This window comes from Myotis davidii, unplaced genomic scaffold, assembly GCF_000327345.1.
Source record: "Myotis davidii unplaced genomic scaffold, ASM32734v1 scaffold58, whole genome shotgun sequence".
In the NCBI taxonomy this organism is placed as follows: domain Eukaryota; kingdom Metazoa; phylum Chordata; class Mammalia; order Chiroptera; family Vespertilionidae; genus Myotis; species Myotis davidii.
This window is the reverse complement of record NW_006289754.1, coordinates 224,511-249,902: the sequence shown is the minus strand read 5'-3', so window position 1 is coordinate 249,902 and position 25,392 is coordinate 224,511. Positions and strand designations below refer to the sequence as shown.

At 39.6% G+C, this 25,392-nt stretch overlaps 2 protein-coding genes across 2 annotated transcripts; one reads left to right on the top strand and one right to left on the bottom strand.

Moving 5' to 3' along the window:
- Window positions 1–4,108: 4,108 nt before the first annotated feature.
- On the bottom strand, window positions 4,109–5,053 carry LOC102765020 (olfactory receptor 51F2). Its single transcript, XM_006762360.1, has one exon. The coding sequence runs from the start codon at window positions 5,051–5,053 to the stop codon at window positions 4,109–4,111; it is 945 nt and encodes a 314-aa protein (XP_006762423.1).
- A 10,293-nt stretch (window positions 5,054–15,346) lies between these two features.
- On the top strand, window positions 15,347–22,498 carry LOC102760730 (olfactory receptor 51F2). The gene is made up of 2 exons (XM_006762347.2): window positions 15,347–15,430; window positions 21,389–22,498. The coding sequence occupies exon 2, from the start codon at window positions 21,424–21,426 to the stop codon at window positions 22,366–22,368; it is 945 nt and encodes a 314-aa protein (XP_006762410.1). The 5' UTR covers window positions 15,347–15,430; window positions 21,389–21,423; the 3' UTR covers window positions 22,369–22,498.
- Window positions 22,499–25,392: the final 2,894 nt, after the last annotated feature.

Below are 25,392 nucleotides of genomic sequence, written 5' to 3'. Positions count from 1 at the left end.
ATGAACATAATCTCAAAACACACCTTTACATCCCTCCTTATTCTGTGCAGGAATACTTGGAGTTGTCTCTCTCCCCTGAACTAGAAAGCCATTAATATGGTTATAGGGTCGGCTAACCTAGGTTCAAATGCTGGCTCTGCCACCAATTAGCTGTGGTTCTCCAAATAAGCACATTAGAATCTAGTTCTTTGAAATTGGAAGCTTACTAAAAGCATTAACGTCTAAGGATTAAAGAGTTAGCATTTACAAAGCATTTAACCTGCTAACTAGTCCATGGGAGGCATTTAATAGTAGTAAGTGTGGATGAGAATGATGTGAGTGGTAGACAGGGGCAGTAATGCCAGCTGCTCTTAGGTGATGATTTTGAAATGTGGCACAACCAACCAGAAAACTCACAACTGCAAGGCCAGGCTGGGGACTTTCTAAACATCAAGACATATGGCACACAGACCGAAGAAACCAGTCAGAGTCTATAATACAGTGTCCCCAAATACTGATTTCAGGAAAAAGCTTCCTTCAGTTTGCTCTAGGCACTCACGAGAGCTCATTGCAGTTAATGCATCTTTCCCATTCTTAAAGGAAACCAGTATGTGTCAAGTCTGATGTTTTCCCTGAATGCAGTAGTTTTACTTACAAAGTATGAAGATGTGGTCCTTCCTGCCCTGTTTGCCAGGAAGGGCCTCAAGAGCTGGGGAAGTGTTTTCTTCAGGGATGGGTGGTATATATAAGCACCGTGACCCAGGCTGCCCGAAATCTCTTAATCAGAAAACTCCTGGGAAATAGTAGAACTATTCTAATGCAGGGATCTCTATTAGCAAAGCTTGGGAGCAAGGGTAGCTTTCCTTTTATGTTTTTCTTTTCCTGTTCACAGTATCCCATTCTCTTTCTTTTGCCGTGTGTGTGTGTATTTGTATGTGTATGTACATCTTCACATATTGCATGGGAATGCTGCTTAAGATTTTCTTTTTTGATTGGCAAAAAATCTTCATGTAGAGAATTATTTTTAAAAAATTGAAAAACTTTAAAGTACATTAAAATTAATAGGCAGTATCAAATTTAGATATAGAAATAATCATAATGAAAATGTGTAAATATCCCCCTACTTAATTTTTATTGTTGTTTAAGACTATTTTTTTAGAGCAGTTTTAAGTTCACAGCAAAATTAAAAAGAAAATGCAAGGAATGCCCAAAGACACCTTGCCCCCACACATACGTAGCTTTCCCCACTAGAACCCCACTAGATGGTACATTTGTTACAACTGATTAACCTATATGGACACATCATTACCACCCAAAGTCCACAGGTCACCTGACAGCTCCCTTTTCTTAAATTCTGACTCTTAAACCACCCCGGAGCTTCTTGCACTGAAACTCCTGAGCCAATATAAATAACTATTTTTTTGAAAGATATATTTATTTAAATGCCTCTTTCCTCCCTCTGGGAATTCTTTTCTATAACCAGACCACCAGGAACGTATAAATAGACAGCTCCCAGTATTAAGTCTCATAACCATGGTTATCACAACAACATGCATTGGATCTCAGTTCTTTTTTAAGGTGGAAGAACTAAAGCTAAGATTAGAAAACTGAGGCTCAGAGGAATCATGTTCTCACATTCACCCGAGTCAATAGCAGATTTAGAACTGAATCTTCTCCTTTCTGACTCCAAATGCCATGTTTTCTACCAGTCCTTACTTTAAAAGAACTCAATTTTTTAAAAATTGTGAAATGAATGAATACGAGCTCTTGACTATATTCTATATTTGTAAAAACTTTTAAACATTGCAGCAATTATTTTTAAGTTAACATAATAAATGAATCTCTTGAATATCTACTACTGAGTTAACCAATTTCTGAGCTGTTGGTTTTATAAACTATCTGAATATCATACAGTCCCTGATGCATACAGAAAATATTTCAATGCACTAAACACTGACCTCGTGCAAAGAAAAATTCTTGGGTGTCGAAGGGGAAGTTATTCAACCCGTCCTGTGCTCTTCGAAAGGTCATCCCAGGAAGCAGCAGTCTTTATTTATTTATTTACTTACTCATTTGTTTTTTAATAAATTTGATGTATAACACTGTGTATATTTAAGATGTAGTGTGTGTTGCTTTGCTACATTTATATATTATAATATGATTTCTAATGTACCAATATTTATTACATTGATAATTACAGCATAATATTATTGTCTAGATCCATTATACTAGGTAGTAGATCTCTACGACTTTTTTACTACTCATTTTAAGTTTGTTCCCTTAAACACCATCACTCTTTTCCACCCCCTACTCCCCAGTAATCACCATTTTATGCTGTTTTTTAAACGTTTAGCGTTTTTAGATTCTACATATAAGTGAGATCATGCAGTCTTGTCTTTCTCTCTCTCATTTATCTTACCTAGCATAGTGTTAAGATACACTCATGTTGTCACAAATGGGAGAATAAATTCATTTTTCATGGGTGAAAAACTTCTATTGTGTAGATGTACCACATTTTTTTATCCATTCAACCATCGATGAATATTTGGGTCATCTTCATATCTTGGTTATTGTGAATAATGCTGCAATAAACATGAGAGTGTATATATCTCTTTCAAATCCTATTTTCATTTCCTTTGGGTGGAATTGCTGGATTATATAGTAGATTTATTTTTAATTTTTTGAGAAAACTCCTTATTGTTTTCTATAGTAGCTGGGCCAATTTATACTCCCACCATCAATGTATAAGGGTTTCCTTTTCACCACATCCTTGCCAGAAGATACTTGAGCAGATAGTCTTGAGCAGATAATCTTTTAAAGTGAGAGAGAAGAGAGAGAGATTATCTCAATCTCACAAACTTAAAAAATAAAAATAAAAAGTCTTTCTGTTCCAAGGTCAGGGAAACAGTCCCTACCCAATCTTGTCCTCTTAAACCATCTCCAAAGAGGTTCTCTTTTGCAGGAGAATTCATGAGAAGTTCTCAGGAAGACAGAGCAACCAGATTTAAGAAAGAAAACCTTTATGAAGAGTTCAGAAACTGCCTGGTGAGAGACATTTACCCAGCAGGAACACAAATTCCTAGAAGAGAACTCTAAATAGCTGTGTCCTGCTAACCTTTGTGCCCCAAATGACAAAGTATGAAGGGCAATTTTTTTTCAGTCTAGCTCATTCTACTTCCCCAAAGGATAGTCCTAGAGATGAATTTCAATTCCACTTCTTATTCAATAGCAATGCAACCCTGAACAACTGCAAGTCAAAGCTTTAATAGGGCAAAAGTAAGGGATAAATGGTGTTAATGAATTTCCCATGTGTTTGCTCACCAGTGGTTTGCCAGTATCACAGCAATCATAAGACATAGAACCAGGTAGGAACGGATTTGCTCAGTTTTTCTTTTATGATTATGAATATGTTCTAAAACTTTTTGTGGTGACAGTTGCACAACTCTCTGAATATAAATAAAAACCATTCAATTTTGTACATTTAATTGATGAATTGTGTTGTGTGTGAATTCTATCACAATAACAATACTGTTACAACAAAAACAAAGATGAATTCAAGATTATAAGGCAAGTGGAGAGAGCACACATGCCCAAACTACTCTCATCTTAGAATGGGGAGAATTTGAGTTGAAATAAAGATTAAATTAGTAGTATCACTGGATAACAGTATAATTAGTGATCTAAAAATTTGGAAAATTCATAAAAAATAGAACAAATGATGAAATAACATTGATAGATGAAACTACAGCCGAAATTTTATACAGGAGAATACTGAAGGGAAAGTGGAAGCTATTAAAAGGGATATTCCAAGTGTTGAAATAGAACTCCATTTAAAAATATGTGGAATACAATGAACAAAATATGAGGAATCTAATTTAATGAACAAAATAAACTGATGAACAAAGTAGAAACAGTGGCATGGATACATGGAACAGACTGAGAGCTGTCAGAGGTGGGTTGAGTGGCTGGATGAAAGAAGGTAAAGGCATTAGTAAATTACCAGTTCATCACAATAGACTGGAAGCATATAGAAACATGCTTTTTCAAGGTATGGTTGTAACTCATATTGGTAGAAGATAAAATATGAGTTAGAGAGGACTTTGTAAAGATATGGTAATCTAAAAATTTCCTAAATTAGCTTAGAAAGAAATATTTTGAGCACAGCCTTACGAATTTGCTTGGTCTTTACACTGTAGATTATGGGATTCATTACAGGAGGGATAAGTAGATAAACATTGGCAATGAGAGTGTGCACAAGGGGAGGGGCGTGCTTCCCAAATCTATGCACCAGTGACAAGCTGATCATGGGGATGTAGAAAATGGCAACAGCACTTATGTGTGAGACACAGGTTCCAAAGGCCTTTTTCCTTTCCTCTGGGGAGGCAATGCTGAGCACAGAGTGGATGATCAGAACATACGAGAGGAGGATCAAGACAGAGTCTACGCCAGCAGTCGAGATAACAATGGACAGGCCAAATACACTGTTGATCTTGGTGTCCGTGCACGAAAGCTTCATCACATCTGGGTGGAAACAATATGAGTGGTGCAGAACATGACTACGGCAGAAGGACAGACGCTTAAGGAGCAGAAGTAAAGGCACTAGAGCTGCTGTTCCCCTAATAACTACTGCAAAGCCCACTTTGATGATCCTTGAATTGGTTAAGATTGTGGCATATCTCAGTGGGTTACAGATGGCAATGAAGCGGTCAAAGGCCATCGCCAGGAGTACTGAGGACTCCATGAACGTGAAACCGTGGATAAAGAACATTTGGCCAATGCAGGCATCAAAGCTGATTTCTCGAGCATTAAACCAGAAAATACCCAGTATGGTGACCAGTGTGGAAAAGCACAGTCCTAGGTCCGTGCAGGATAGCATAGAGAGGAAATAGTACATGGGTTCATGAAGACTGGACTCGGTGATGATGACAAACAAGATCATTCCATTCCCAGTGATGGCAACGGCATAGAGACAACAGAATGGGATAGAGATCCAGGCGTGGTAAGTTTCAAAACCAGGGATGCCCGTAAGGAAGAAAACTGCAGGCTGGGAGATGCTCTGATTGAAGGATGGCATGATGAGTGAAGGAAGTAGCTTTCTCTGGGGAAAGAAAAGCATATCCTGTAAAAATAGGGAAGAAAATCATTTTCATTCTCTTCTATATATTGCATAAAGTACGTTCACTATGAACCTTGTCCTGTTCTTCAGCGGAAGTGAAGTGCATACCCAGTTATTTTTTTCTTAGATTTAGAGGTAATCTAGCGAAAGAGACAGACCACTAAACTGTATGAAGACACCTGGGCTTTAGCAAGATTCCCACATGTTTTATCTAGGCTTCAGCATATTTCCATCTATGTATGAAACAGGGGGCTACATAGATGATGGTAACATTTTCCAGTTTTACCATCTATGTTCATGGGCAAATAGGCTAGTTCTGGGCAATCATACACCAACACGAAAGGCAATTCATCCTGCTTTTGTTTACTTATCAGTTTCCAAGGCAAAAACCCTTAAGAGGATAGTAAGATGTATAAGTCCTTGGGAACCCAATGAAAATAAGATAATATTCAATATTCATCAGAAAATTCAATCAGAAAAATACTTCTGATTGAACAAATACAAAACAACTATTGGTTTAAAAAAAACTACTGGTAAATACTGGGAAAGAACCAACTAAAATTATTCAAATAGCCCTAGCTGGTTTGGCTCAATGGATAGAGCATCAGCCTGCCAGCTGAAGGGTCCCAGCTTCGATTCCAGCCAAGGGCACATGGGGATGTGCAGGAGGCAGCCAATCAATGATTCTCTCTCATCATTGATGTTGCTATCTTTCTTTCCCTCTCCCTTCCCCTCTGAAATCAATAAAGATATATTTTTTAAAATTATTCAAATAGACCACAGTGAGTGATAGATATGATGTTAAAGTGTTTAATGTTTAAGCTGTGAACCTGATATTACTTAAGGAAAATTCTCCCAGAAGACAGATGGCCTAAAGGTAAGCTCAACAAGAACAATGAAACTCATTGGAAGATCTCAAATATCAGTTGGAGAAGATATCTCAAAGGTTTCTTTTTGTTCCATTTTTGCCAAAGGGCATTGAAAATATATTGTGTCAGGGAGTTCCCTAAGAAGCCATCACTGCTTGAGGATATGAGCATGTATTCAGCCAGATCAAGAAATTGATAGGATGAAAAAAGTTCCTTATATTGATTCTTGTACTAGCTTTTCAGCCACCCTATTTTTATCTACAGAAAGAATGCTTATTTTTTAAAGTCTATGTTCCTCTTTCAATCACTGATGCATGCTTTCTCTCAATAAATATATATATATCTACCAAGTGGTACTGTGTACAATGGACAGACTAGAATTTGACATGATATTCCAAGAATATTCATACATGACTCTGAAAAAAAAACATATCTGAGTGTAAGTTAACTTGGAGAGTCTCATTTCAACCCCTCTTCCCCCTCAATGAGCAGGCAGTGGCTTCAACTTGAGTGAAAATAACTGGTTACAGGAGATGTGACCAAGAAGGTATTTCTCTGGGTATCTGAAGAAATGTTCAATATAGAAAGCCTCTTGAGAACTCACTAAAAATTTAATGGCTGGAAAGCTTGGCTTGAGACAATGCAAAAAATATATATAATTCACAGGTTTGGGGTGAGCACTTGGACATCAGTTGTAAGACAAGCCTCCCTTTTTCACCTGCGACATACATGCAAGAACCTCAGTGATGACCCCTGATAACATCTTGAGAGTTGTCAAAGTGGTTCTGGATTGAAGTCACAGGAGTGGCAAAAATACCTGGGAGTAATAAAATCTAAGGGAAAGGAGGTCTGAGGAAACAGCCCTGGGAAATAGCAGTATTTAAGGAAAAGACAAAAGAAGTATCTACTGTTAAGGCTGCAGAGGCATATGCCCTAGCCTGTTTGCCTCAGTGGATAGAGCATCAGTCTGTGGACAGATGGGTTCAGGGTTCGATTCCACTCAAGGGCATATGCCCAGGTTTCAGGCTCGATCCCCAGTAAGGGGCATGCAGGAGGCAGCCCATCGATGATTCTCTCTCATCACTGATGTTTCTATCTCTCTCTCCCTCTCCCGTCCTCTCTGGAATTAATAAAAATCAAAATAATAACTTTAAAAAAAAAGATTAGCTAGGCTTCTGGACAGGAAAAACTTTGGGTTTTTGTTTGTTTGTTTTTTATTTGTTTATTTTTAATTCTATGATTTTGAAACCACCCTTGAGTATGGTTTTTCATTAAAACTAATGAGCAATTATTAAATAACTATTCTTGGAAAGATATATTTTAATGCTTTGTTCTCTCCTGAGGAGAATTCTTCCAGGGCTATGACTTAAATATCCTTATAGCCAGATCACCAAGAATGTGTAAACAGATTGCCCCAACTACAAAGCTTCATATCAATCACTATCACAGCAACATGCATTGGGTATTGTTGGCTACTTTTTACAGATGAGAAAACTGAGGCTCAGATTAGAAAACCAAGGCTCAGAAGACTCATGTTACTTTCTTCTCTCTGACTTCAAACCACATGTTTTACCACTCTTTATTTTAAAAGAACTTCAACTTTTTAAAAAAAAATGTAGAATGAACATATGTTCACAACTTCAAGACTGCAGTCTCTATTTTCATGCCTATTTTGAACAATATAGAAATTGTTTTTTTAAATGCTATAATACATGAATACATATAATATGTAAATGTGTTGAATATATACTACTGAGGTTGCCAATTTCCTCTAAACTGTTGGTTTTATAAACTATCCAAAAATTATACAGTCCCTGATGTATTCAGAAAAGACTCGGATAAACTAAAATACTGACCTTATGCTAAGAAGAATTCTTGGGTCTGGAAAGGGAGTTCACTTGGTCCTACCCCCTGCTCTTTGAAGAGTCATCTCAGACAGTAACAGAGAATCTTTTTAAAGCCAGATAGAAAGGAGCTAAGGCTGGGGCAACAGTCTCTCATCAGTCTTGCTCCGTCTCCAAATATATCTCTTCTGCAGAAGAACCCAGGGACTTCTCAGGAATGGAGAGCGATCAGATTTGAGAAAGAGAGCCTTTATAAAGAGCCCAGAAGCTGTCTGGTGAGAAGCCTTTACCCAGCAGAAACACAAATTCCTAGGAGAGAACTCTATACCGCTGTGCCCTGATAATTCTTTGTGCCCGGAACAACAGACTATAAAGGGCAACTTCTTTTCAGGCTAGCTTCACTCGTATTTCCCCAAAGGAGACTCCTGGAGATGCACTATGATTTCAGTTCTCATTCAAGAGCATCTATAAATCAAAGCTTTGCATAGTGCAATCTGAACAGCTATAAATCAAAGCTTTGCATAGTGCAAAAGTAAGAGATAAGTGTTGTTACTGAATCTCCCATGAGTTCACTCCCCATTCATTTGCCAGGACCCAGCAATCATAAGACAACCTGTATAGCAAGGAGTTGCTGAGTAACTCATATTCACTGACACTAGTGCAATACTATGTGTTTCAGAGCCCAAGACCTTTTCTGTGCATTATGAATATCTTGGGGGTTGTTACTAACTTCTGCACAGGCATACGAAATGGCAAGCATATGAAAACATTAGGGAGATGCAAATTAAAAAAACAATGAGATACCACTACATACGTGGCCAAAATCCAGAACACTGACAGCACTAAATGGGGGACATCTGAACATGGCACGCTTGGCTCACCTCTGAGCCTTGTCTCGTCCTGTTCTCCATGGCGCTACTTAGGTGTTTATTAATTCCTCAAATTCTGCCTCAAATGTAATCCAAAAGATATTTTATTGTTATAAAATTTACATTTATATTACAATTAAAATAGCTTTTTCCAGCCCTACCTGATTTAACTCTGGATAGAGCGTTGGCCAGTGGGTTGAAGGATCCCGGGTTCGATTGCAGTCAAGGACACATGCCCAGGTTGTGGGCTCAATCCCCAGTAAGGGGAGTACAGAATGCAGCCAATCAATGATTCTCTCTCATCACTGATGTTTCTATCTCTCTCTCCCTCTCCCGTCCTCTCTGAAATCAATAAAAATATATTTTAAAAAATAGTTTTTTTCCTAAGTTTTTTTTATTTCAAAATTGAAGATACATTAATTAAGCTGGATATTGTGTGTGTGTGTGTGTTTTAATTTCACTAAGTTTTGTTTTGTTTTTGTGTTTGTTTTCAGTTGCCTTGCTATGTGGTCTCTGAATATAGTGCTCAGTCTGCCTATGGGATGAAATACCACAACTGCTCAGTGCGCTTAAAACATTTTCTTAACCTTTTATCGTCTCTTCGCACTGCCCTCTACTTTCCTGCCTTCCGTCCTAGCTCCCCTGGAAATAGTTACTTCACACCCATTTCTATATTGTAGATCTTTGCAAGGCAATGTAATTCTTGGCACAGCTTTTTATGCCAAGAAGTACATTTAATTAATTATTATTCTTATTTCCTCAGACCTCCTTTTAGCATAAATATTTGATTAACCTCCCTTGAACACATGAGGCTAGGTTGTCCCAACACTTGTGTGATCTACACACATTCTCAAACATGATTGTCACATGAGTCCTTTAGCTATCTTGCAAAAATGCAAAGTATGATTTAGTCCATCTAATATTTTGCATTTCTAACAAGCTGTCAGGTGATATCAACACTATTATTCTTTCAGTAGCAAAGATCTCTATAGTTAGAGTAACTAAAACACTGTATTGTAATTTCTCATGTACTTACCTATGTCCTCCACTAGACTTTGTAATATCTGGGGCAATGTCATTTGCGTTCACTGTTGCACTCTCAGATCTTGTTTAAAAACAGATATACAGATTTTATACAATATTCTTATAATAATGAATGGAGAATGTTGGTGGAAGCATACACAAGACATGTTAGAAGCAGAGAGGAATGGGATAAATAGGAATAATCGGAATAGCCAGAAGTTGAATGAGAGGTAAGAATGAGCTTCTTTTCCTTATCCACTAAAATTGAATGGTTGGTCTTGGCTAAATCAACTGGGTAGAAGAACTGCTAGTAATCTGGCATCACTAGAGCCAGGAAAAGATGAAAATGAGACTTTTACCAGACCATTGAGGGTCACTAAAGGTTATAGAACCCAGGTATATTTTGTAAACTGTGGCATAAACAGAATAACCATTGTTGTAGCAACCATTTATTGTTATTATTGTTTGCTTGCTTGCTTTAGGTTTGTTTCTACAAATTGAATACATAAGCCTCGGGCCACTTACTCCTATCTCATCCTCTCTGTTTCTTTCAGAACTTACGCTATTTATTGCCTTATAAGACTCCCAGCCCTGAATTCTGCTTTTCTGTTTCTGCTTCAGCATGAGTGTCCATATCAGCTGCTACATGCATGAATTGTAAAGGTTGTATAAGATCTTATAATTGAATGTAAGTCCTTTATTTCTGTGTCACTGAGAATTTTTGTTAACTGTAGTTTTGACTACTGCTGTGAATAATGCTGCAATCAATGCTCCTCTCTATAAAACAAAGCCTGAGTCTCTGATATTTTGCTTTGGCTGAATTGCTAGAAATAGAATATTATGGGCCTATTGAGGCAATAATATATTGGAAAATCCACCCCCGACCCTTTCAGACAAGCCTCTTTTGAGTTCTTCATAACTTTTGTTCTAAGCTTGTTTTACAGGCTTGAGAAAAATACTGATAAGACACCTCCTTAGAACATCAGCTGGACTGTCTCTTCGAATGCAAACAAACTGTAACTTTTTAAGACAACACTCCCTCCCCATTAGCTCAACTTCAACACAATCCTCCTTCCTTCCCTGTCTCCTAGCAACAGCAACCACTGGCTCTTTAAACAGTGCAAGCTACTCTTTCTTCCCTGCCCTGTATTGACTAACAAAACACAGGCCCTTTTTTCCCTTAAAAAGTAAAATAAATTTCCTCTCTGCATCTCTCCTTTTAGTTGTGAATTCTTTCAAGCCCACATCATTGGCCAAACTCTAATATGCATTATGTTTTTTAAAAAATATTTGCTGATTTTATAAGCAAGAATATTTCACTATTGACTGTAGTAAAATGTTGACACTCAATAGATAATATTTATTGCAAGTCCCTATGGCACAGTTTTCTTGTTTCTATTTCTGCTCTTCCTGTTTGGATTAACAAGTTTGGAAAACATTAATATGAAGGTGAATGACATCACAGACTGTGGTATGTCTCCTGGGGTGGATGGTATTGATATTGACAACTGCATATTCTTGTTGCTATGTGATTTGATTGAGGGACTTATCTCAGACTTTTAGAAGATTGAATCAAATTACCAGTGACTCTTCTGCTAGGCTGGGGGAGAGGAGGGCAGTGAGAAGAGCCATATTTTGAAAGTAGTGTGCCAGACATGGACAACAGGGGGATGGGAGCATGAGTATGCAGGGCGGGGGATAGGGGAGGTTGGGTGTTAATGGGGGGGATGAGGACACATTTGTAATACCTTAACTAATAATAAAAAAAAGAAAAAAGAAAGTAGTGTGCCAGTATGCACACCAGTTCCAAGAGCTTGCACCAAGCTCTGGCACGGAATGTACGTGATAATCCTGTAATAACTATTGCTCTGAGAAAAAAGTCACATTCTTTGAGCCTAAGTAAAAATAAATGTAATCATTCCCAAGTCATTTCTGAAACTAATGGGAAATCAGTCAGTGCCCTAGAATTTGCCCAGCCTGGTAGAGAAAATGTTTTCAAAGGTCTCAAGGAGTTCATTGTACGGAGACACAAGAGAACAAAACTTCATATGTCAAATATGAGCTTCCACAAGTGACAATGTGTTAGCAAGCATGTGTGCTGTGGGGTTTAGAATGACTTGAACAGGAATTAGTGTTAGAAGGAGGATGTGAAGATTCTCTAAGGAATGAGTTTTAAAAACTGAAAAAGTCTCCAAATAGCCCAAGATTTGAATACTCGTTATGCAACTTATTAACTGAGAGACTTAAATAATTACTTAAAACCCTTAAATCCTTGGAACAGCATAAGTCAAAGTAATAATGGATTCTTCTACCAAATTTATTATCTTCCAGTTGCGTAGGTCAAAAGTCTGAAATGAGTCTTACTGAGCTAAAATTGAGGCATCAGCAGGACCACATTCCTTTCCAAAGGGTCTGGGAAAGAATAAAAACCATGTTTTCTCCTTTTACAGGCTTCCCATATTGCTTGGCTCATGATCTCCTTCTGTCATCTTCAAAGCCAACAACAGTGAATCAAGTTCTTCTCATGCTGTCATCTCCTAAGTTCTCTACTTTTGAGGATTCATTTGCTTAGTTAGACCCACCCAGATAATCCAGGATGATATCCCCATCTCAAGATCTTCCATTTGAGTCATATCTGCAAAGTTCCTTCTGCATGTAAAGGTAACATATTCACAGGTTCCAGGCATTAGGATGTGGACATCTTCATGAGTCATTATTTTAGCTACCATAAACATCTGATATAATAGATTAGACATAGAATGCATAATAAGATATTTTTTGTTGTTACTGTTTTTGTTGCATTATAAAGAATAAAATTTCAGGCCAAGACATTTTCCATGGTGAAACAGATTGGGTGGTGGGGAGAGGTAAGAATGGAAACCGAGAGAATGGGTAAGAAACTGCTAAAATTATCCAAGTGGGAGATACTTGTGATTTGAATAGGAAAAGCATTTTTGCAGGTGATGAAACGTGATTAAATTCTGGTTATTTTTCAAAGATATTGGAAGGATTTTCAGGTTTTTATGCAGAGTGCAGGAGGCAGAAATCAAGGATGACTCCAATACTTATATGCTCAAGAGTGGTCCAAAAATGGAGGGAATATCTGAGGCTCTAAAGGGGCCATAAGTCTACATCAATCTACGGGGACTATTTACTAAAGACTAAAGAGGGAAACAGTCACCTCACATCAGATGACGTTGCTGGCCAGATCCATCTACCGAAATTCTGTGATATAAGATGCTCAAAATTTGAACAGATGGGAAATATCTCAAATTATTATGATTAGTTTTCTTCTACCTAGTGGGCTGGGATTTTAAAATGGAAAATAGTTTGAATTATAAAAAAACTTTACTTCTGTACACTTAATTTGTGGACTGAGATTTTTACCTACTATATTCCTCAAGCACTTGGTTCATGCCTCAAAGACCACTTTATTATTGGTTATCAACACTGATAATCATTGGTTAACTTGTCTGTTTTCTACACTAAACTGGGAGACCCTGGGCAGTAAAAACTATGTGTATTCTTTTTTTAAAAATTCCTATTACTTAGTATTAGCATAATGTTTGCAATAAAGGACACCCTATGGAAATATTTACTAAACACTTGTATGGATAAATTAATTCTATCAAATCAGAAAATGTTTTTTTTAAATGTAATACATGGGAAGTTTTGGCAAGTGACATGGGCTTGAAAGACTTGATATCTAAGAGAAGAGATGCAGAGAAGAAATTCACTTTACTTTCTAAGGGGTAAAAAGGGCCTGTGTATTACTAGTCAATACAGGGCAGAGAAGAAAGAGTAGCTTGCACATTTTAACGAACCGGTGGTCACTGTTGCTAGGAGACAAGAAAGGAAGGAGGACTGTGTTAAAGTTAAGCTAATGGGGAGGAAGGTTGGGTTGTCTTAAAAAGTTACAGTTTGTTTGCATTCGAAGAGACAGTCCAGCAGATGTTCTAAGGAAGTGTCTTATCAGTATTTTTCTCAAGCCTGTAAAACAAGCTTAGAACAAAAGTTATGAAGAGCTCAAAAGAGGCTTGTCTGAAAGGGTGAGGGGAGGGAACAATCTACTAACTAGAGAGGCTCCTTGTTGTGAATTATCCCTGAGTTGTTAAAACAGCAGGGAGGAGGGGGGTGCAAGAATGCAACCTTGAGAGTATAGTCTTTTCTCCTCCCCCTGTTTGAATAGAGGGGCAGCTTGAATCAGCGGAGCCAGCAATCTTAGCATCTAACTACCAATAATAGTTATTATTCATAATTTGTGGAAGGCCACACTGAGGGAAAAAAAGAGGCCTTTTTTCTGTCCTTACAATGTACAGTGTTTCTGTGTTATGGTAGACTAAGCACTGTTTTATGATATTTGTATGAACTTTCTGGAGGTGGATTTTCCAATATATTATTGCCTCAACAGGCCCATAATATTCTATTTCTAGCAATTCATCCAAAGCAAAATATCAGAGACTCAGGCCATGTTTTACAGAGAGGAGCATTGATTGCAGCATTATTCACAGCAGTAGTCAAAACTACAGGTAACAAAAATTCTCAGTGACACAGAAATAAAGGATTTATATTCAGTTGTAAGATGTTACACAACCTTTACAATTCATGCATGTAGCAGCTGATATGGATGGTCATGCTGAAGCAGGAAACAGAAAAGTAGAATTCGGGGCTGAGAGTCTTACAAGGCAATAAATAGTGTAAAGAAATGATGCTAGTTGGGGGGTGGGGGTAAGAGATCAACTGAAGGACTTGTGTGCATGCATATAAGCATAACCAATGGACACAAGATACTGGGAAGAAGATATAGAGGGGATAAATGATGATAAAAGGAGACCTGACTCAAGGTGGTTAACACAAATACAATATACAGATGATGTATTAAAGAATTGTTCTAATATTTAAGCAATAAAACAAAATTTAAAAAAAGAATAAGTACCTGCAATATGCAGACAAAGGATTTGAGACAAATTGCTAAAAGTATCTTTTTATACAGTAAAATAACACACAACTAAGCATAATGTGATCCTGTTTTTGTAAAACAATTAATGTCCTTATAATTATATCTTTGAATAAATATAACATATGTATTATATGGTATTTATAATGAAAAGAAAGAAAAAACTGATGCTAAGAAGCACAGGTAGGTTAATGAAACATAACTGCTGTGAATAGCAATTGATGCTATGGAGTAAAGTCTGGTTTTCATTTACAAAGAGTGATGCCTTTTCACAATCGGGAATAAAATTTCATTTTTAAAAAGCCTCCCCCAAGTGGCTATTAATGGGTATGGGGTTTCTTGTTGAAGTGATGAAACTTTTTTAAAATTAGACTGTGATAATGGTTATTGCACAAGTCTGTAAATTTGCAGACCTATCGAATTGTACTTACAAAGGGGTGAATTCGGTGATATATGAATTATATCGAAAACTGTTTTTAAGCCCGTCCATAAAAGTGCACAAGGACAGAAAAAATTATATCAGCCTATGAAGCACATAGCCACAATAGTAATTGCATAATGGGACAGATATCAAAAGGCTATATGAGGAAAAAAAGTCTTCTGGGATCATCCAGACACTGGAGACTCAGTGAGTTACACCACCACCAGGAATTGGTCTCTCAGCTCTGTGACCGTCTGCAGCCAAGCTGGAACGAGTCTTTTCATAAGCTCGGATCTCCCCTGGAATCTAAAGCCTCCTCAGCCTCCTAAGTCAGCCTGAGAGAACTGGCTCTGTAAGTAAAAATTTTTTATTCAATAACAACGCTAAATTCTGGATTAGCTGAGATGTCTTATCCATAGGGGAGAATTTCCTCACATTGTTTAAAGTTAGATTAGACAGTGAGGTGCTGTACTGAGGTGGATGGTAGAATTATAGAATTAGGTATTATTAGGAAATCTGTATTTTGTTCTGCCCGGTGTAGTTTGATTAGCTGGTTGTTTGTTAGTTATATGATCTAATCATTGTGCTAATATATTTATGGTGGTTACTGGTTTGGTGCTTGAGAAACCAAAAAGGTTGCCAGGGGCTTAAAACCTTATTTCTAGCCCTGGCCGATTTGCTCAGTGGTTAGAGTGCCATAAGTTCAATTCCTGGTCAAGGGCACATACCTCTGTTGTGGGCTCAATCCCTGACCCCAGTCAGGGTGTGTGTGGGAAGAAACCAGTTGATGTATCTCTCTCACATTGATATCTCTCTCGCTCTTTCTCTCTCTCTCTCTCTCTCTCTCTCTCTCTCTTTCTCTCTCCCTCCCTCCTTTCTCCCTTCCATTCTTTCAAAAAATCAGTGGAAAATATCCTCAGGTGGGGATTTTTAAAAAGTTATTTCTAAGCTCAATATTTCTTAATAAAAATGAAAAAAATGCCAATTTGAACCTACTTTATGCCAGGCACTGCATTAGGTATATTCTACCTTATAGATGAGGAAACTGGATCAAAAAAATTTATATTACTTGCAGGTGACAATACTTCTTAAGAGCATGAGCTTTGGAATTCAGAAGAACTGGTTTTAGAATCCCAGCTCTGACATTCACTAGTTGTGTGGGACCCTGAATATGTTTCATAACCTCTTTGATGCTCAGATTCTTTATCAGAAAAGATAATTTAAAGTGAATTTAATAATACTTGCCTCATAGGAATTAAAAAGTAAGATTATAAAGTGATAAAGTGCTCAGCACAGTCACATAACATTAAGTACCCACTACCAACCATATTGCTATCCCTTAGTCTTCATATGTAGACCACCGGATGCCCTCATTTTTGACATTTCAAAAGTAGAATCAATAATAATTTAATTAATATTTGCATGTAGGGGATGAGGGGGGGGAAGAATGTGTGTATATGTTTGTGTGTGGGAGGGAGGTAATGCTAATTAGATGATTTGCTAGAATTTGATGTCATTTTGTAAAAAATAAAGCATAGAAGCGAGAGTGAAATTGGAATGGGGGAAGGAATACCCTGGGTTTGGCTCATATTGGGGTTGCGTTATCTAAGGGAATATGGTTAAAGATGTCCCTCAAGGCGAGATAAAATTTTACTCACTGGCACTAAGCAGAGAGCTTTGATTTGTTCTCCAAATTGATTCCAGTCATTTTTCTAAATTGTTGATGTGATCTCCTCACTCTAGTTCCAAAATTTGTTACTGCCTTCAAGTTTGAAACCTTGCCACAGCTTTAAAAATTCTATTAACTTTTGAAATATAGAACTCAGGAAAGACCACAATTAGACTTCAGACTTGCAAGTCATCTGGATATAAATACTATTTAATACCATGGGAATAACTAAGATATCCCAAAGAGAGTATAATATCTGGGACAGCAAGAAAAGAAGAGAGACTTCTAAAAAAGAAACAAACACAAAAAATCCCAGATAGTGTGGTTCAGTAGGTCATGTGAGCATCAACCCATGAACCAGGAGGTTGAGGTTTGATTCCCAGTCAGAGCACATGCCTGGGTTATAGGCTCAGTCCCCAGTAGGGAGCCTGCAAGAAGTAGCCAATGAATGATTCCCTCTCTTCATTGATGTTTCTATCTCTCTCTCCTTTTCCCTTCCTCTCTCTCTGAAATCAATAAAAACATTAAAAAGAAAAAAAAAGATTTCTAAGGAATACCACAATTAAAAGACAGAGTTCAAAAATGTTGTTTGGTAAATGGGAGTAGCAGGGGAGCCCACAGAATAACTATCTTGAAGGTAATGGAGCAGAGTTTCAAAGAGAAAGTGGGCAACATGGAAGAAATTTGAGAAGAGGGAGAGGGAAACAAATCTGAAAATAAATTTTTGGATTTGCTGTTTAGAAAGTCATTGATGGCATCAGTTGGAGAACTTTGTGTGAGTCATTGCAGAATATTTTCAGATTGTTACTGAAGGTGAAGCAGATTGTCCAAAGAACATTTTTTGTCATAAAATATATGGCAGGGAATGGGGAAAGAAACAGGGTTTGGCCCTGACCAGTTTGGCTCAGTGGATAGAGTGTCGGCCTGTGGACTGAAAGGTCCCGGGTTCGATTCCTGTCAAGGGCATGTACCTTGGTTGAGGGCACATCCCCAGTTGGGGGTGTACAGGAGGTGGCTGATCGATGTTTCTCATCGATGTTTCTAACTCTCTATCCCTCTCCCTTCCTCTCTGTAAAAAAATCAATAAAATATTTTAATAAAAAAGAAAGAAACAGAGTTTGTCTTACTGCCCTCACTAGCTAAGCACAATGGCCAATGATGACATATGGTCAATATATCTTGGGTGAATTGGGTGTGTGTTGAAAATATCTATAGAAAAGTGTGTGGGGGGAATAAAACTTGAGTATTGTAGAATGCCAAATGAGAGCCAATGTTGCAAAATAAGTTACTAAAGCAGAAAGGAATTTTGTTGGAGTTAAATCAGAAGAGAGGAGAATGACTTGTTTACTTATTCGTAAAATATTTAGAAATGCCTGGCTCTTGTTGCTCTGCAACTAAAATCTGAGTTCCTTATTCTTCCCTTGGAATGCAAGAGTTTCATGTCCTTGCCCCCACCGATTCCTTTGGCTTTGCATGTGAGGTTCCAGCATAGTGATTTTCTTGTATTTTGTTATTTCACTCAGCCCCTGCTCATGTCTTTATGTCAAAAACACTCATTCCTGTTTTTCATCCTTGTGAACTCACTTCTGCTCATCAGAACTTTACACAGTTATATTTTATCTACTCTGTTAAGATTTCTTGGAGCTGATCCTTCTTGAACACACACAGACATATTCTTACATACACACACTACCTGTCACCCCACACTATTTTGGTCTTATTGCTTAGAAGCATCTTATCCTTGTGCACTCTACAGGTAGCAGTAGAGTTACATATCCTCTGATGTAGTAGGTATTCAAAATTGGCACTTTTTTATTTCTTATGTTCTTAAGAATTACTGGGCTCTTATTAAAAACTAGGGGCCCGGTGCATGAAATTCGTGCATGGGGGTGGGGTTCCCTCTGCCAAGCCTGCACCCTCTCCAATCGGGGACCCCTTGGGGGATGTCTGACTGCCGGTTTAGGCCCGATTCCTGTGGGACTGCAATCTGGGACTGCTGTCTCCTAACCGCTCACCTGCCTACCTGCGTGATTGCCCCTAACCCCTCTGCCTGCCTGCCTGATCACCCCTAACTGTCGCGGCCTGCCTGCCTGATCGCCCCTAACTGCTCTCCCCTGCTGCCCTGATCTTGCCCCCAACTGCCTCTGCCTGTCTGATCACCCCTAACTGCCCTCCCCTGCTGGCTTGATCTCGCCCAGTCTCTGTCTCTCTTTGTTTTTCTCAGCAGTCCTCCAGGCCTCCCTGCCTCCCTGTCTCACACTTCCTCTTTCCTGGCTGTGAGGGGGAGGGGCCAGTAGGGGGCCACTCCACCCTCTGCCCACTCTCCCTTCCATCCAGGCCTCTTCAGGCCCAATCTGGTTTTTTTCCTCATTCTGAAAGCAAGCTGGGTGGGAGGGAAAGAAAGGGAGAAAAGACTGAGTTGGTGGGCACTGTGTGTGTCTGTGCATGTGTTCGGTTGTGAGTGAGTGTGAGTGCTGGCCCTGCCTCCTCCTACCCTGTCTCTGCTGCCACAAGTCCCCACCCACCAGAGCCTGCTGTGCGTGCAGCCTGGGCATTAGGTCAAACCTCCAGTCATTGTGGATGTGACAGACCCAGGGTTTTTTATATATTAGGATAAGGTTTTCAGTTTTAAAAAGATGAGGTTCTGCTCAGCTTATGTGCTCAGTGGTTGAGCATCAACTCATGAACCAAAAGATGAGGTACTGGCAAACTCTCTGGTTTTCTCAGACACCAAACCTGTTGTTTTACTTGCTTCATATGCTTAATGCTGACACAATACAGTGTGTGCTCTCAGTTTGATGTGGAAACGAACTAGTGTTTATGGATGATCAAGAGCTTGAGTGGAGTTACTGGCTATGAAATGGAATAAGGAATCCCCTGTGTTGGAGCCCAGCATGAATGAGGAGCAAGTGTAGGAAGATGTAGAAGGGTGGGGAAAAGGATTTGGATGAGCTCCCTTCTGCCAGACTCGGCACAGACCATTTCAACCTAAACTCTATGTGTTTTTTTTCTGATATCCAAGCCAGAAAAGGAAGAGAAGAAACTGATAAGAAGAATGCAGATGAGCAAGGAAGAAATTGTTTGAATTAATGAAATAATGTAAGGGGACTCATGAAGAAGTTAGGATGAATGAGAAATTTCAGATAGCAATTAATAATTTTTTTAAAAAAAACTGAGCCCTGACCGATTTGGCTTAGTGGATGGAGCATCGGCCTGCGGACTAGGGGGTCCCGGGTTCGATTCTGGTCAAGGGCATGTACCTTGATTGCAGGCACATCCCCTGTGGGGGGTATGCAGGAGGCAGCTGATTGATGTTTCTCTCTCATCGATGTGTCTAACTCTCTATCCTTCTCCCTTCCTCTCTGTAAAAAAAGAAATCAATAAAAATTTATTTTTTAAAACAACTGATCTCATAAAATTTCCTAGAACTCAGTGAGCAAAATTACAACTCAGTCATTGCATATTATCATAACCACACCAACCAGGGCCAAAATTTCCCAATTTTCAATCTAATATTTCTTTAGGGAATCCTTGAAGTGGCATTTTATTTGGGTAAACTTGTGTGTCTTGGAAACTCTTAGGTTCCCCTAAGAAGCAGTTACCATGATATTGGCTACTTCTCGCTGATCAGGCCCTCTCCAACCACAACCTTAAACTCTGCTCTCCCCAGACCTCCCCTTCCAAGTCATACAAACCCATATGCCTAATTTGAATTTTTTACTCAATGAAAAAAGAAACAAGATGTTTTCCATGTAGTTTTATCTTTTCCTCCAAAGCAAAACAGTAACATTGCACTAGGTATCTCTTGAAAAAGTATGTCTTAACAAAATGGAGAAAATCTGTCTGGAGAACAACTAGTCTTCAGGAAGATTGAAGAACCAAATATGTCTGAACATGGCAGCACAGATGTCAAGTGAGGGCAAAGGCCTCTGTCCCTTTGGTGGTAGGTCTGTGCTCTAACTCTCCATCCCTCACAAATGTGATGCCAGATGCTGCATTCTAAGGGTCGCTGCAAAGGTTAGATACTGTAGACACACTGCACTGGTGCCTAAGCTATTTATTATCATGTAATATGTGTTTCGTATATTATAAATATCTCTCATATTTTCTGGCTTCCCACATCGTCCTAAGATTCTCTGTTTTCTATACTAATGGCTGATGTAATACTACTGCTCTAAAGCCCCAATCTATTTTTCTCTTATGTCAACTATACAGGAAAACCAACCTGCTACCTCTTTATCACAATTTAAACATTCCAAAAAGAATGAAATATGATCTGCCAGTCTTGGGTAAAATGTCTTTATTTAGTCCAGACATCTCTGACTAGAGGAATGAAAGAAAAGGTCACATAGTATAAACATAGCTACAAGTAAAGGGCCCCAGGGAAGAAAAATTGTGGGCTAAGATAAATACAAAAAATAAAAAGTACAGAAATTTTAAATCTACTACAGCAGCTGAAAACTTACAATTCTTTTGTCAATTTAAATGAGCTATTTATATTTATGTAATATAGAGATATTCATCTTGGGTTTATTTGGGGTTCAATAAAATTATAGGTTTTCTTTTTAAATTGTAGTTTACATTAATTAATTAATTGTAGTTTAGATTAATTTTTTAAATTTAGTTTTGTCATTGTTCCAGAATTTCACCTTGGAATTCTGTGCTTATAATTCAGCATGTCCAACTTCCAGAATACCACATCCTCTTCCATCATTTTCCTGCTAACCGGTGTTCCTGGGCTGGAAGCCTTCCACATCTGGATCTCCATTCCCTTCTGCCTTCTCTATATAACTGCCCTCTCGGGAAACAGCCTGATTCTCTTTGCCATTGTCACTCAGCCCAGCCTCCACGAACCCATGTATTATTTCCTCTCCATGCTGTCCACTACTGACCTCGGCCTGTCCATATCCACCCTAGTCACCATGTTGGGTATATTCTGGTTCAATGCCAGGAAAATCAGCTTTAATGCCTGCTTGTCACAGATGTTCTTTATTAAACTCTTCACTGTCATGGAATCCTCAGTGCTGTTGGCCATGGCCTTTGATCGTTTTGTAGCCATCTCTCATCCTCTCAAGTATGCAACCATTTTAACTGACTCCAGAATAGCTCAAATTGGAGTAGCAATTGTCATCAGGGGGACACTTATGCTGACACCAATGGTAGCCCTTCTGAAAAGACTGTCGTACTGCCGCAGCCTCGTGCTACACCACTCCTATTGCTTCCACCCCGATGTGATGAAGCTCTCCTGCACAGACACCAAGATCAACAATGCGGTGGGGTTGACAGCCATGATCTCTACTGTCGGGGTGGACTCAATCCTCATCCTCCTTTCTTATGTTTTGATCATTAAGACTGTCCTCGGCATTGCATCCCCAGAAGAGAGAAAGAAAGCTTTCAGCACATGCATCTCCCATATTGGGGCTGTTGGTATTTTCTATATCCCATTGATCAGTCTATCCTTTGTTCACAGATTTGGAAAACAGGCCCCACCATATGTACATACTATGATCGCTAACACCTACCTGCTGATCCCACCTGTGATGAACCCCATCATTTACAGTGTGAAGACCAAACAGATACGTAGAGCTGTGATAAAAATTCTCCATTCTAAAGACATATAGATGCATAGAATTCTAGCCACTCTACATCGAGTCATGCTATTAAAAAGAGAACTAGTGCTCAGTAAAACTGAGCAAAAAATTACAGATTGGGTTATATGTAGAATATCAGCTAGCTTGACGCCTTTATTTTACAAATGTGGATACAGAGACATAAGAATGTGAGGGATGCCCCCCTGGCTTAGCTCAGTGGTTGATCATAGACTTATGAACTAGGTCACAGTTTGATTCTCTGTCAGGGCACATGCCTGAGGTGTGGGCTTGATCCCCAGTATGGGGCATGCAGGAGGCAGCCAATCCATGATTCTCTCTCATCGCTGATGTTTCAATCTCTATCTCCCTCTCCTTTCCTCTCTAACATCAATAAAAATATATTTTTTTAATTTTTTAAATGGAATGAAAGGAACAAACAGCCCTAAATCTAGAATTTCTTCTCCCCATCACCTTTCATTCTAAACTATTATTAATCCTTCCAACAATCCTTTTTACTTAATCAACTTCATAGCAGTTAGAATAACACATTAGGAAAAAATCACTCCTTTATGAGAATTAGAGAGTACTTCCTAACTGTAAAAATAATTTTAACTAACACTTATTTCCTTTGACCAGTCATAGCTCTAGGTGTGTTTTTTACATATAAAAACATTTTTATATCCAAACAACATTACAAGTAGTTACTTCCAATATCAATGAGAAAATACAAGTAAAAAATGTTAAATTGCATGCTTAAATAGCTGGTAAGTGACAAAATCATATTTTACATGAATGCAAACTGACTTCAGGTCCCTCACTCTTATCTTAATGCTGCCTGTACTGTAAGATATATATAACTAGAGGTCCAGTGCACAAAATTCATGCACTGGGGGGGGGGGGGGTTGTGCCGCGGGGGGGGGGGGGGCGTGGTACATCAGCCTAGCCTGCACCCTCTCGCAGTCCGGGACCCCTCGATCCTTACCACCCACCTGCTTGCTGCTCCTTACCACTTGGCTCATTGCTTCTTAGTGCTGCCACCAAGGCAGAAGAGGCTCCCACCAATACCACTGCGCTCACCAGCCATGAGCCTGGCTTCTGGCTGAGCAGCACTCCCCCTGTGGGAGCGCACTGACCACCAAGGGGCAGATCCTGCAATGAGTGGCTGCCCCCTGCTGGTCAGTGCGCACCATATCAATCAATTGTTCTGGTCATTCCATAACAGTCACTTAGGTTTTTATTATATAGACTAGTGGCTGGGTGCACAGATTCATGCACATTGAAAGGAAATCAGGAGACCACGCCTCCATGCTTGGAGAGTTTCCACGTCCCCTTGAGTCACAGGGAAGTTGAGTGGGGAGTCTATCCTCCTCCTCGCAGCTTTCTGAAAAAATATTTCCAAATGTCCCTTCTGTGGCCAGGGTTATGTCTTGCCTGCTGGGAGGTCCCCCATGGACACCTTGGGCCATGCTGGATGCTTTCCACAGCTCGAGCAGGATAAGAGACACTCCGAGGTGAACAATACAAAGTTGAGGGTTTTAGGCAGTGGGGGTGTTCTGTTGCCCACACCCCCACCCTTCAGATCCATCTCTCTTTGACTTTTACCCTGATTGTTAGTCACCATCTTGTGGCCTCTGTTATATTGCTGCCTTCTTCTGTAGCTTCAGGGCAATCAGTAAGGGATGAGATTTGATCTTGATGCCCAAGGCAGAGCTCCAGGAGCCCAGTGGCGATATCAGGCTCGTCCTGGTTACTCCGAGTGTTTGTGCTTCAACTGTTCTTTGGAGATTGTAACTGCAGGCTTATGGGGTACAAAGGATAAGAAGCAGGTGGCCGAGGAGGATCCCAAGCCAGGGCGCGACACTGCTCCCACTCACCTCGGCCCTCCTGCACCTGCCACCACCGCCGCCACCGACGCTGCTCCCACCTCTGCAGCTGTGCTCACCAGCCAAGAGCCTGGCTTCTGGCTGAGCAGCTCTTCTGCTATGGGAGTGCACTGACTACCAGGGGACAGCTCCTGCATTGAGCATCTGCCCCCTGGTGGTCAGTGTGCATCAGAGCGACTGGTCAACTGGTCATTCCAGTCATCTGGTTGTAACGGTCGCTTCCAGTGGTTCTCAACCTTCCTAATGCTGCAACCCTTTACTACAGTTCCTCATGTTGTGATGACCCCCAACCATAAAATTATTTTTGTTGCTACTTCATAACTGTAATTTTGCTACTGTTATGAATCGTAATATAAATATCTGATATGCAGGATGTATTTTCAGAGGTCGCAACCCACAGTGGAGAACTGCTGGCTTAGGCTTTTCCCCTTGGGGGATGTCGATCTGTTGACTTAGGCCCACTCCCCGGGGGATCAGGCCTAAGCTTGCAGTCAGACATCCTTCTGGCAGCCAGGGAGCCCTCAGGGGATGTCTGACTAAAGGCTTAGGCCCCCAAGGGAGCTGTGATAAGGAAGCTGGGGTGACAGAGGAGCCACCCGCCCGGCCGCCCCGTGTCAGGTCACACATGGGACACCCGGAGGGCAGGCCAATTGCTGCTGTCCTGCCCGGCTGCCCCAGGTCGGGTCGCACACGGGACACCCACCACCTCAGGTCACAGATAGCAGGCCCGGATGGCAGCAGGGCAGGCAGGATGGCACTGTCCAGCCCCACCACCCTGGAAGGCAAATAGCAGGCCCAGATGGCAATGGGGCAGGTGGGGTGGCGCTGACCCGCCCTGCCTGCAGTATGCAAATTAGCCACCATATTTGTTAGTGGTTAATTTGCATATTGTGCTGATTAGCTGATGGGAGGCGTAGCGAAGTTATGGTCAATTACCATGTTTGTCTATTATTAGATAGGATTATATATATATATATATAATTGGTGTATATATGTATATCTATTTACATATATGTATATCTGCTTACATAGATATATATATAGTTATATATGTATATAATTATGCAACTCTGTCCTCTAGAAATTTTCAACCACATTATGGAGGAAAAGCCCAAAACAAAATTTTTAAATCTCACAAATGTATTTCTGATGTTCTTTCCCAACTAAATAT

Bases quoted from the DNA above. Each gene is read 5' to 3' on its own strand.
- LOC102765020 (XM_006762360.1), bottom strand. From the start codon at position 5,053: ATGCCATCCTTCAATCAGAGCATCTCCCAGCCTGCAGTTTTCTTCCTT.
- LOC102760730 (XM_006762347.2), top strand. From the start codon at position 21,424: ATGTCCAACTTCCAGAATACCACATCCTCTTCCATCATTTTCCTGCTA.